The sequence below is a fragment of the Chelonia mydas genome, chromosome 3 (assembly GCF_015237465.2).
Source record: "Chelonia mydas isolate rCheMyd1 chromosome 3, rCheMyd1.pri.v2, whole genome shotgun sequence".
NCBI classification, from domain to species: Eukaryota; Metazoa; Chordata; order Testudines; family Cheloniidae; genus Chelonia; species Chelonia mydas.
The window spans coordinates 105942928-105956796 of NC_057851.1; the positions used below are offsets into that span (position 1 = coordinate 105942928).

At 42.0% G+C, this 13869-nt stretch overlaps 1 protein-coding gene across 5 annotated transcripts in view; it reads left to right on the forward strand.

Moving 5' to 3' along the window:
* UTRN (utrophin) overlaps window positions 1-13869 on the forward strand; it is a 594587-nt gene that overhangs the window by 106444 nt on the left and 474274 nt on the right. For all 5 annotated transcript variants that reach the window (XM_037894924.2, XM_043543078.1, XM_007056268.4 and 2 more), the window contains one exon: window positions 1249-1310. In XM_037894924.2, the coding sequence (XP_037750852.1) occupies window positions 1249-1310 (62 nt within the window). The remainder of the gene's footprint in view (window positions 1-1248; window positions 1311-13869) is intronic.

The window sequence follows — 13869 nt, forward strand, 5'->3', positions numbered from 1 at the left end:
TTTGAGCATAAGTTTTCGTGAGCTACAGCTCACTTCAATGGATGTTGCAGACAGTATACCACCAGCTACATATGCATGTTGAACAAGAAGTGGACAGAGTAGAATCATGCTGTCCTCTATTCTGAGGGGTTCTTGGGCTGGGTGTACAATAGTTCATAATGACCACCTGGGTCCTTCCATATTAAAAGGAGTGAACCACTTCAGAGGTCCATCTGCTTTCGTTTAAGGCCTGAAACCTTGTCAATACAATAGCAACTCCATGATCGGCTATATCGAAAGCAACTGACAGAGTTTAAAATCAGTGTGGGTGAATTGCCTATTCGATTGCCAAGAGGGGATCATCCAGTGTCACCCACACGGGTTCTAATCCAGGCCTATGGTTAAGGAAGTCTGAATACTGTGAATATTGCCATAGCCTTCTCTATTATCATTTCCCCCAAACTAGGAGATCAATGAGATTAGCAGCACCAAGAGTTTTAATAATAGAGTAAGGGCCTCACCAATGCCTCCTTGGTAACACGCTATCAGGTAACAAGGTGTTGACAGGCTCCACCAGCAAAGAGCCCACTGTCTCACTTGGTTTTTAGCAGCCAGGAGGGATGTGAATCATAGAATATCAGGGTTGGAAGGGACCTCAGGAGGTCATCTAGTCCAACCCCCTGCTCAAAGCAGGACCGATCCTCAATTAAATCATCCCAGCCAGGACTTTGTCAAGCCTGACCTTAAAAACTTCTAAGGAAGGAGATTGCACCACCTCCCTAGGTAATGTGTTCCAGCTTTTCACCACCCTCCTAGTGAAAGTTTTTCCTAATATCCAACCTAAATCTCGCCCACTACAACTTGAGACCATTACTCCTTGTTCTGTCATCAGCTACCACTGAGAACAGTCTAGAGCCATCCTCTTTTGAACCCCCTTTCAGGTAGTTGAATGTTAAATGCATATGTAGAGGCCCAGAGTGCCCCCACCACTTCCAGAAATAAACTGTCACTGGCTGTAACGTGAACACAATAGATTCCACAGTTGCTGTCTTGCAGTCATGACATTGCCCTCTACCCTGGATGCAGGAGGTTTGGTCTGAATCTGAGCAATTCTATCTGCAAAGTAGCCAGCAAGTTCTTCACAGTGAGGCTGGGATTGTTTATTTTGAAATGCTATCTCTGACACCCCAAGATTGAGGTATTCTTATTTGGGGAATTTAAAGAATAAATGTTCACTCATTCTTTCTCCCTCCCCTCTTTTCTCTCTAGATGAACACAATGATGTACAGAAGAAGACCTTTACAAAATGGATAAATGCTCGCTTTTCCAAGGTAGAAATAATTTTCAAAAATTCCAATAGAAATCAAATTTCAGTTCTAGATGCCATGTTTTGTTTCAGGGCTTTTAGCATTTACTAAATGTACTTGGCTCAAAATTTTGAAGAACTGTCTCAGAAAAACACAGTAAAATGTATAATGGCAGAATATATGTTTTAAGTAAAATATTGGTAATGTCCCCTTCTCTCTCCCCCCCACCCCCTCAACTAAACACACTGTATCCCCTCAAAAGTATTGCACCAATATACTCTTGTTAGTTTGTGAGAGACAATTATATACATACAGGTGTTAAGAACTACAGTTTTCTGCATGGCAGTGTCTGTTCGGTTCATAGTTTAACTCTGCATACAATATCCTGAGTGCATTAGTGTGGATTATAAAAACTAGTCTCCACTATATTGATGCTGAGTCATTTCTACTCATACAAAATAGTCAGTGAACTTCCACTCTTGCCAACAAGGTGCTTCCAGTTTGAGTCTTGGTTATGAATTGGTGGATAATTGTTCACTCATTTTTGCACACTCCTTTGCTTTCACACTCTAACTTTCCTGTGACTTAAAACCTATTGAGGACATTGCTTCTTATTTTGGGATGGGAAAGGAAGTTGTAACATCTCACAGGGAAGAAAAGTAGCTATTTTAAACCTTGCTTTATGCCACTCTGCTGATTATGGACAAGGTTCCATCTTCAGTAAACACAATGGCCATGGGATTATTGCCTAGTTAATAGCATGAAAAGAGGAATCCAGGTTGGCCTCAGGTAAAGAACATCTCTTTCTTGGCCAGAAAGGCTACTGAAAATAGGACAACTAGTGTGGAAAAGTACATGCATGTGAAGTCCAGTGTTTGAAGACGAGTACGAGGAGACAAATTTAAAAACCTTTGTGACAATGTTGTGGGAAATGATAATATCATAGACTTCTCAAAGCTATAGCTTGGTCTGCAGAATGTAGAGGTTTGATTACCCTCCCCTCGACTCTCCAAATTACAGTATACCATTTAAATGTGAGGTTGGTATGATTTTATTCATTTTGGTCTGAAGGTTCATTTTGGCTGATAGCTGAGATTCTTAGCTTTTAGCCAAGATAATCTTGGCCAGTGTTTTAGTTTGGGGAGAAGAGTGTGTAAGTTGAACATGCCGGACACCACCTTCTCAATGCTGCTTAATGAACAAAGGGAAAAAGCAAAAACAAGATGAGAAAAATTTGAAGCATGGTGATATTTTTCTCCCTATTTTGGGCCCCAATCACTATGTAAATAGAAAAATTGACAATGTAACTTAAAATGTCAAGCAATGAAATTAAGGGCTGGGGTGTGTGTGTGTGTGTGTGTGTGTGTGTGTATATATATATATATATATATATACACACATACATACGCGTGTGTGTGTGTGTATATATATATATATGTGTGTGTGTATATATATATATAAAAAAAAGAAATGGCACTTCACATGACACACATTCTACCCATGGGATTCTCTTTCACAGGAAGTAGAGTCTAATACTATGGCTGGATTTAGAAAGATCTGGGCAATTTCATGACCCATTAATAACACATGAAGTTATGCAAGCTAAGTTAATGGTTAGAAGATTTGTACTCTAGGGCATAAAGTGATCACCTGTATGATGCACTTCTAATTTTTTTTTCATGTTCAGCTCAAGCACTGGGTATGGCTGTTTTGCACAGGCAGGGCACTTGCTTAGGAAGACTAATGCACTTGGATATTGTGGTGATGAACATGATAAAAGGTGTAGGTAGAAAGATAATATATTAGCCTAGCTTCTTATATTTTTAAGAACCTAAGGAAATGAGACAGGAATACTTAGTAGTTGAAAGCAGTCTCATCAAAATATTGTATTTATGAAATCATTTTGGCTGCTTAAAATGTAATTTCTATAAATCACAGTTGGATTAATTGGGACATCTCTCACAATAGAGAAATGTGAAGATGAGAGAAATTGGGTAGGTTTATGTAGTTTGTCACAGAAAATATAAATGGATATAAAACTGAGAAATTGCTTAAGGAATTTCTAAGTTCAGGCTCTAGGAACTTGAACATTAATTGTACTGTAAATACCCTTCATTGAATGTATAAATGAGTGGAAAATAGTTTATGCTGTACTTGCTGTATAAAACAATTTAACGTACAGAGAAATAGAAAATATTGCCATTTCATAGCCTCTTCAGTATCATGCACTTTATAAATTGCTTGAACTTTAATTAAACCAATTGGAAGTAGTTTAAAAAACTTCTGTACAGTATAGAACAATGTCGTTCTTTTGTCTCGTCCATCACTCCAAGAATTACACTGGCAGTTTAATTACACCCCAATTGCACATACATTTTTTTATAAAACAGAGTTAATTTAAAATAGTTTAAGTGGTAAAGAAGGCAGTTAATTTACTCTAAGCCTCAAACTACTGAAAGCTGTAGTATACCCAGCTTCATATGACTTCAGCAAGTCTATGAAGCTGGCACCATCAGAAGTGATCCAGCTAATTCTAAAAATCTATATGCTTTAAAAATTGTACACTTACAGGTATTGTAAGAAAAATGGGCAGAAAAATACCCCATCTTATTAATATGTACCCAACATAAAAGCTAAATATGGAAACTATTATAAATTGCAAAAATGCTGGAAAGCTACAAACCAACACAACTAAGCCAGGGGAATTTGTCCCTTAATATTCATTTTCTATTGTGTTGTCCAATTTACTGTTAAGAGACAGGTTATAGGACTTCTGCCAATTTCCAAAAGAGACTATTCCACAAAATAATGTAACCAATCATCAGGAAGGTTTAGAGTGAATATCTGGAAAACGTTTCTTTTTTAATTGCATACTGCTACTCATAGTTAAACTCGTGTGTAAATGTTTATCCTTCAGATGCGTGCTCTTCGAACAATTGTTACTTCCTATCCTGTCCTTAGCCCTTCTCCCTCTGTCACCTCTAATTTAATCTATACTTATAATTAACATGCGAAAAAACTACATTAAAAGAACATTATTAGGGTTGCAAAGTCAAGCACTCAGAAATTAGGAAATGCCAGAATTAAGGTTACCTGTGCCACATCTAATTCCCCTTCCCCTCTGTGTTATGTGGGGTTGGGCCAGATGGCTACAGGAGAGTGATAGAAGGCAGATATATTGGCCCCAGGTTAAGTAGATCCTTTTCCCTGGGTAAGATAACAGGAATAGTTCCAGAACAATCAGGAACTTTCTGGAAACAATTAAGGCAGACAGGCTGATTAGAACACCTGTAGCCAATCAAGAAGCTGTTAGAATCAATTAAGGCAGGCTAATCAGGGCACCTGGGTTTAAAAAGGAGCTCACTTCAGTTTGTGGTGTTCAATTAATGAGCAACTATTCAATATTTTGTTCAGTGTGTGGCCCCAGTTGTTGTTTACTGTACCCTATTGAGACCCTGCTCTGAAGACTAAATTATTAATAATCCTAATGGGCTTTTCTCTGGCATCCATTAGCATGTGAGTGCTTCACACATATTAAGTTTATTTTCACTATATCCCTGTGAGATGTGGGGTGTGTATGAGATATTATCCCCATTTCATAGATGGGAAAACTCAGATATTAGGTCAAAAGTTTGGGGTTCCCAACTTGAGACACGTAGGACCTGATTTTTCATAGTCCTTATAGCACTTTATACGTTCAAAGCCCAACTCCCATACATTTCAGTTGCAGCTGTAAGTGCTCAACACTCACGGTTTGGAGCCCCCTATCTCACATGGTCTCAGTCTCCCCTGCAGCTTGCTGCTCCTGTTGTCGCATGTGGTTCCCCTCCTCTCTGCAGCTCCTCCCTCCCCATTTTATGTGGGGACTTGCTTGTTACCTGACTCCTATGCCCCTTTGCTGTTTGCTATATAATTCTCCTGCCCTGCCTGGTCTTTCCTGCTTTTTGCTGTTTGTTTGCCTACCTCCCCTGTTGTGCCAGTTTCCCTCTTTGCTTTCTCTTTGCCTGGCCCTCCTGGGCCCACTTTGTTGTTTAACTGCCTTCCTTAGCCCACCCAAGCCACACTTTTTGTTGTTTGTCCCCTACCCAGACCCCTTCCGCTTACTATTTTGTCTTCTGCCCTGCCTGGCCCTGTTTGCCCCATGCACTTGTGCACTTTCTGCTCTTGTGGTCCACCTCCTGTTTCATTTGATCCCCCATTCACTGGTGCCCCTCACCTGAAGGAGCTGGTGCTTCCCCACACACTGCCTATTATGCGCCAAGCCCTCCTTCCTTTATTTTGTTAACCCTTCCTGTTTTGTTTGTGGCCCCCCCGCATCCTATGTAACCTCGTGGGGAGGAGCGGTCAGCCTCTATTTTCCCTACCCCCCACGCTTCCCTTGATCATTTCTTTCCATCCCCTGGTTGGCTGTTCCCATCAACTGACTTTGAAGGTGGTCTGAGCAGGCTATATGCAAGTCCTCCTCTCTAGCAGCTTTGCCTTGTGTGGGGTGGGGGGCTGAGGGATGGGGACCCCTAACCATTGTTGTTGCCCCACCTAGGTTTTCTCCCCTAACTGCCCCTGTGGCAACCACCACTAGCACCGCTGCTGATACCAGCAGGCAGAAGAAGGGACAGTACTGCCAAAACTACTGTTGCCATCAAGGGAGCCCCCATAGCTGTCGGAAAGGGCCATGGCAGGAAAAAGGGCAAGAGCCTCGCCCAAAAAGCTCCTTCCGTGGCGGCAGCCACACCATCGGTTGCGGCTCCCTGTCCCCCTGCCGTCCATCCACCAATTCTAGGAGCATTGGCTCCTCAGCACCCAGGGCCTACACACAGGTGGCTGTGGTTCCGTCTGCCGTCCCAGTGCCATGTGCTGTGGTCCCTGTACCCACTACTACTGCCACTGCCTCCTCTTCCCCACCCTGACCAGGAGGCATGGCTTCTTTTCTGCTGGCAAGTCCCTATTCAGTTGCTGGCGGCGGTGTGTGGGGAGTTTGGAACATCCTTCCTCGTTCCCAACTAGGCTGCCCTGTTGGGCCCACTTCTCATCAGGGAAAGGCTCAGTGCTCCCCCTGCTGGGCTTTGGGGAACGTCTGGAGGGATGCTGGCCTTGCCTCCACTGGTGATCCTACCTGCCCAGTTCCCCCTGCTCCACCAGCACCAGCTGACAGTCTCACTTGGATGCCAGGGATGGTCCCATCATTGAACCCAGCCGAGCGGACAGACCCCGCTGCTGATAAAAGCCATCGGGGGTGTCTGTGCAAGAGGAGGTTCCTGCAATGTCTGGGGCCTATCTCTGGGGAAGAACACCCCTTTCTCTGTTGCCAATCTTCACACCTCCTCTCTCCCCAAGGCCTGATCCCATTGCCCTTACTCCCTGGACCCAATGCCACTGGCCAGCCCCCAACACCATGGAGGACTGCGTACTGGTTACCAGGGGGAAAGCCTCAGCAAGTCGTGGGCCCAGCATCTCCCCCTTCTCGAACTAGATCGCCTCTAAAAGGCATCTAGGGTGACTGCCGATAGGGCTGCTTCTGCACCCCCTGAGAAAGTGCAGTGCGTGGAGCTGGCTGAGCAAGCTCTGGCAACAGTGGGGGTTGGTGCTGTCCCCCTCACAGAGTCCATTATGAAGGAGGCCTGAGGGAGCCCCCCACGCCTTTCTGCCATCTGTCCCCTCCTCAGGTGCCAAGGTGGAATGCTGATGTGGAGGGAACTCCTTATGTCAGGTGCGGGCCTCTGAGCGATCTTGCAACAGATCAAGGCCCTGGGTCTGAACCCTGTAGGCAGGGAAGGGGGATGGATTTTCACATGTATAGCAAAAGACACATCCCTGATGCAAAGGTAGTCATCTTGGCAAATTTCAAGTTCCTGCTCCAAAGCATGGGGGTGTTAGAGCTTCTACAAGAGAATGTTTCCAGAATTGTTTAAGATGGATGATGCACATTTTCCCTAGTCTTGTTCTCAGAAATGGCAGAAATATTCAACCTGAGGCAGACACCTGTCATGGAAAAATTCAGCTCAAATGGTCAAAGTTTGGCTAAGTTATAAGTAACTGAAACCCCATATTCTTACAGTTGGAAGTGGTGGGCAGCTGTAATAGGTGGTGCTATCAGCTCTGCCTATAATAACGTTAATACAAATACATAAAAATAGTAATCGTTGATAATACCCATATGCGCCAATCAGGTTCCTGGTCCAGTTGTTTTAAACACTGAAAAAACATACACAAGTCTAGTCCCTCTCCTAAAGAGCTGTTTATATGCTAAAGTACTTTGCTGAATTGGGGTTATTAGAAAGGGAAGGTTTAGATCCCTGTTTTGTAAGATTATTCCCTTGTGTATGCATCTTAAAATCACAGTGGCTTTTTAAATGTTTTCTGCCATACTTATCAGACATTAATTTTGTTTTGTGACTGAAAAGTCACGTGAAATCTTCTTTCTGCTGTTACTTCTAGGTCTCTTTCAGCATTACTGCTTTTTGGTTTTCTCTCTTCCAATCTAAGGTTTGTTTTAGCACACAACAAACGCTGGGCCCCTTACCTTTTTGACATTTTGCCAAATGCACTGCAGTGTCTTGGCAAGTCTGATAAATCTGTAATTATGTTGCCTGGGCCTGCTGTTGTCTACAATTTCACATGATTTGGGGATTCTCCAGGCCAGAGACATTGCAAAAAGGATTATGTGTGTCTGATTCAGGGAGATCATGGAATGTGCAGTGTATGGATCCTGCAAAAATAGAGGTCATAACGATCTGTTAAGTTGTCTTGTCTGTCCAAGGAAATATCATCCAAGATATCTGTAGTACTTTCTCCAGTTTAATTTTTGAGTGGCTCAAGAGAAGAAACGTCTTTCATTTCCTTGGTAGCATATTCCTTAACCTAATTATTGTTACTTTTGCAGTAGGAGACATTTTTCAAAATTCAGTCTAGATTCTCCTTTGCTAAATTGCATTCCATTTACCCTTAAAGATGTAACCTGGCTCAGCAAGATAGCTAGAGCCTAGCAGATTGGTGGAATATCAGCATCAGTTTGGGGACAGAACGTTTCTTGTATTGGCATAAACAGTATTTATCTGAACTGATCTAAACCTTTGAAAACATTCAGGTTCAGTGTTTGGGCCTGTTCTTATTTCTTCTACTACTTCTACCTACTTCTTACCAGAGCTTAGAATAGTGCTCTAATCTGATTTTTTTTTTTTTTTTTTTGTAAAGTAATCTTGATATGCAAACATATCCTCACTTTTAATTTTAATATGTTGTGTGAGGATAAATGGCATTTGGCATAAAAGTAATATGAATCAATTAGTTTGCCTCTAAGTTAGGAGCTAGAAATGAAAGTAATAGTCTGCCCATTCAGTGTGATTTTATTATGTTTAATTTTGGACTGAAATATTCTTACCTAGTTAAGGGAAAAAAATCAAAAGAATAGACATTCAAAACTTACTCTTTAAAAATCCAGTTCAAGAGGATGAAGAAAGGAAGGATCTTTGTCTGTAGCATGCATGCATGAACCCAGGGAAGAAAAATGAGCAAGAATTAATAATCTTTTATCATTTTCAATGGGACCAGGCTCAGTATATTCGCAGGTGTCCAGATAAATCATGGATTTTCTGTTGCAACATGTTTCTTACCTGCTTGTTAGATCTGAAGTTTGCTTCCATATTCTGTTTGCTTTTTTTTTCTTTTCAACATACTGTCAATAGTGTTTCTAGTGTTCTGAGAGTGGCGGTATCTTTATCTTCTGTATTCCGCTCAGAATTATGCAGGTGCACCATGCGTCCAGAGATGGAGAATTTGAAAAGTGTCCGTTGGTCTGCGCGTGCGCTGTAGCTCACCTTGTGTCTCTGTCCAAGGGGATGAAGGGCAGGGTGGACTGACTGCCTCTCCAGTTCCGTCTCACTGCTGCATAGTTTGGGTTGGAACCTTTAATGTCCACAGGTTTGGCTTCGCTCTACAAAATAAGAATAATCTAGTTTGTAAATAGTTTTAGTGGTTTTAATAGTTTAGTGTTCTTCTCAAAACCACATGATTCAGCAGAGAAATGAAGACTCCATTCCCTCAATGTTTGGCAGGCCTTCTTGGCCTTTACCTGCAGAGAACAAAACCAATTAAAAAATCCCTGGGAGTATTCATCACTGTAGTGGAAAGAGTGAGAGGGCACGGCATCTCTACCCAGAGAATCTCCAAATGGATCTCGGGCTTCATTCTACTCTATCAGCTATTGAACTTTCCCTCCCCTCTATTCCTCAATGGGGTAAGAGCTCATTCCACCAGAGTGCAAGCAACAACTATGGAATCTCTTCAGGAAGTCCCCCTCCTGGACATCTGTAAAGGAGCCACATGGCACTCCGTTCGTACGTTTTCAAGACACTATGCCCTGGGGCAGGATTCTTCTGCTGATGCCTCCTTTGGGGTGGTGATACTCCACTCAGCCCTAGCATCTATATTGGGGTGGCCAAACTTACTGACGTTCTAAGCCACATATGATAATCTTCAATAGTTCAAGAGCTGGGCATGTCAGCCAGGGCTGGGGGCTTTAGCCCCACTCCTGCTGAATCCCGAATCCCAGGAAGCTGCTTCCTCCAGGGTTGAAGCCCCAAGACCCTCTTCCCTGCAGGGCAGAAGCCCCTAGCCTGACTATCCTGCTTCAGGGCAGAAGCCCTGAGCTCCTGCCACCTCAGTCTGGTAGGTGAAGAATGGAGTGGTGGTGTAGGGGGCTCCGTAAACTGCATTTTAAGTGTAGAAGAGTTGCATGCGGCTTGCAAGCCCCGGTTTGGTCACCCCTGATCTGTATCCTCGCACCCTCTTCCTACTTAGGTACTGCTTGTCAGTGGAATACAATAGGGAACATCACTCGAAGAGGAAGGGGAGGTAACTGGAGGTTTTCTGAAATGTGTGATCCTTACCTGTATTCCACTACCTACCTACCTTTCCTCTCCACTTTGGATCTGACCTGAATCACGGTACAGAAGGAACTGTGGAGAGGTGGTTTGTCCGCCCCACCCTTCATTCCCTCGGACTGAGGCATGAGGTGAGCCAGCGTGCATACGCGGACCAACTGATGCTATTTTCAACTTCTCCAGCTCCGGATGCATGGTGCGCATGTGTAACCCTCTGTGAAATACAGATAGGGATCACACATCTTGTAGAACCTCCAGTTACAGGTAAGTAACCTCCCTATTTCAGTTCTATAAATACTTTAACCTATATCTGTCATCTTTGTTTAATTAAATTTTGCACTATAGCTCAATGATGAATCTTCTTGCTCTTCACCTGTCTTCTGGAGACTTAATTGGTTATTTGTTTTTATTTTTTAAAAAGCATCAGCATTAATGTTTAATTCTATTAGTTGCTTTTTGGTAAGAAGACCAGAAGATTTTGGCTGCTGGCAATGATTTGCCAATTCCACAAAGGGCTTAAGTATATTTAACAGGGGACTTAAGCATGGGCTTATGTCCTTTTAAAGAGAATAAGACTTAAGCATATGCTTAAATGAATCACGTGCATACGTACTTTGCTAAATTGGGGACTGAAAAATGTATTCTGTTTTTGTTCGTGTATGTTGGGCCCCGTTGTCCTTTCGTATATCTGGAGGACTAATAGAAAGGAGAAGTTTTTTCACATCTTTATTTACAGAAATATTTTCAAGTTGTGGTCTAAACTTAGAAATTGGGAAGCTACAACAGATTTTATTTGTTGACGCAATCGTTTACGTTGTACAATGACCTTTTCACTTTCTGAACTGTTTCCCACATCAAGTTCCCATGTACTGGACTCATGATTTGGCACTGGGCATGATCAAGTTATCTTTGCTTTTTATTTGGTGCCTATATTATTGAGGAGTGTAACTAAATTGCAAAGGTCATTAGCATAAACTCTTCGGGGAAAAAAATGAAGTTTAAAACATAATAAATAGTTTGTGCTCTAGTTACTTAAATTAACTACATTGATCTCTTTCCCTGATTTAACCTCCATGCCTGCAAGACTAGAGTTGACACATGGCCATAATTTTATGTGGGAACGTCCCAATTTTGACTTAACTACTTAGCATCTTATAGGGTGCACAAACTGGACAATTTTGCAGGTTAAAAAATCCCCAACCTTTTCACAATATAACTTAGGCTATCTGGGAAAATATGACTAAATGACTGGTCTTCAGGAGGCTGTGGATGACCTAATACTTTACTATAGTTCTTGCCAGCACTGCTTTAAACACTGGAACCTGTTGAGTCTCCCCCACACAGCTGGTGGAGAATTATACCTTCGCTTTTCCAGCGCATGCCATTTCCCTCATGCATCAGTGTGAAGCTGACAGGGATCATGACTCTTTCATTCTGTTGCTGCTCTTCTTGCTAATGTTTCTGTAAGCGGAGGATTTTAACAGAGGCTGGATTTCTGCAGGCCTTTTTACCCCCCATGTTGACACATTCTTACTAAAATACTTTTATTACAAGCTATCCTCAATTCATTTAATGAGAAAGGAGAGCATGTTAAATTCTCTGCTACAAGAAATTCTGCTAAAAGTAACCAGGCACTACTTATTATAATGGCTTTTGTTTACAGATTTTATGATTGTGAATTGATTTTGTTTATAAACTAAAATACATTACAAGTAAAACACAGATTGCAAACAGTTGAGGTGGTAAAAACAAAATAAATTGCACAGTCCCTGTAACATAAAATAAACTAAGCAACAACCTAGAAAAAGGAAATTTCTTAATGAGAATTTGTGAACCCTCTTATTTCCTCATAATTGAATTTGAAATATTTCTCTATTAGTAATAAATGGAAACTTAAGGATGTTTAATTGAAAAATACAGGAAGTCATTTGTTCTAATAAAACTGCACAGATTTGCAAGCTAGCAGCAGAAGCTTATGTATGTAAGTGGATTATCTGAGAGTTGTTAGTAGTATAAGACGACTTAACTTGCAGTGGGCCAGATCTTACTTTATATCATATAAATTTCAGGGAGGAGGAACACTTAGCATAGCTCCACACTGATCTAATGGTGCTACACCCTCCTTTACAAAATTCAACCCATTTGCACAACAGGTAATCCTAGATACACTGAAGGAAATTTGATTCTCTGTTTGTGACACTGACCCACATCCGCTCTGGTTGGTGAATGATGGCCAAGAGCATCTGGGCTTGCTGCTCACAGAGTGAGAGAGAGGGCTTCTTTCAAAGACTGCTGCCTACTTCCCTCCTCTAAACACGGAACAGTCTCACTGGTATGCATGAAACTGAAGCTTGAGGTAACTGACCTTGCAATTACTGACTTGTATCCAGTCACTCAGTTCTAAGAAGGTAATTGAGAAACTAGTTGAAAGCTGTCTTAAGCTACATGTGTTCTCAGATAACCTGGTTACATGTCATATGGCTCAAAACAATGAGTGGCACGTCTTCATATGATTAACTGGCAAACTTCCATCCTTGTTCTGCTCTGTTTCTCTGTAGCACTTAATTCTGGCTACTGTGAGGTTCTGCTCAGAAATCTGGCAGGAGTAAACACAGCATGTTGGTTCTGCTCCTAATTGATGAATAGTACCCAGGGTGTTTACGGTAGGCAGCAGCACCTTTGCTTGTGGAGCTCTTTCATCTGGACAGTTCTTTAAAGCTTCGTTCTTTCCCTGTATTCTTCAACATCTATCTAAAAACCAGCAATGAGTGTTTTGAAATGCCGGAAAAAGATAGCTGGGTATCCGTTATTACTGTTGCACCACCTGACTGAGATCAACTCCTGGATGAAAAATCGATGCCTAATCTCAGGCAAGATGGCAATGGTGCTTGTACATAAAGGGAAACACTTTTTAAAAATCATCCAATAAAACATTTCCTTCAAGAGAGCGTGTCTGAACCATCATTGTCCAAGTGGTTGTAGCCTAGAAAAAAATCCTCCTGAATTTTAGATACCCAGAGAGCAACAGCACTCAAAATGACCTCCAGCTTTCCAAGAGACTTTGGCCTATCTTGTCAGAGATAAAATGAGTCTCAGTAATCTATGTATTTATGACCTCCAGGCTTGACCAACATGCTGTATCCTAAAATGCAGCTAGTGACTGTAAAGTAAACGCCACCTGGTGAAGAGTGCAGCCAGCAACTTGTCTGCTGAACAGCACACTTCATTCAGAGCACATCCTTCAGTGGTTCCGTCACTTCACTGGCTGCCCGTTGAGTATCCGATCAAGTTTAGAAGCCATGGGGCGAAATTCTGGGGAGAGCTACAAGGAGGCACAGCATCAAACTTGCAGCCTAAGGGAGTGGGAGTAAGGTGGCTTTGACATGAAATTATTATAGTACAGTTAAGATTAAAAAAAAGTCCGTTCTTGTTCATTAAAGTAGGGATAAAAGAAATATCTAGGTTGGATTTTTGGTCTCTGATCTAGAACAGAGTAAATGTTTTAAGATGTTCCACTGCAGTAGTGATGAACCTGGTAGAGAGATCTGATGGGATAGATGTAGTCAATGGGGCTTCTCACTAGGTCATATTCTAGATCAGTTTTGTATGTGTCTTATTTCAGTCAACAGAGAGAACCTGAATGGTTCAGAGATATAACATGAGAAGGGGAAATGTGTATCAGTTAAATGACAGGTTTCAGAGTA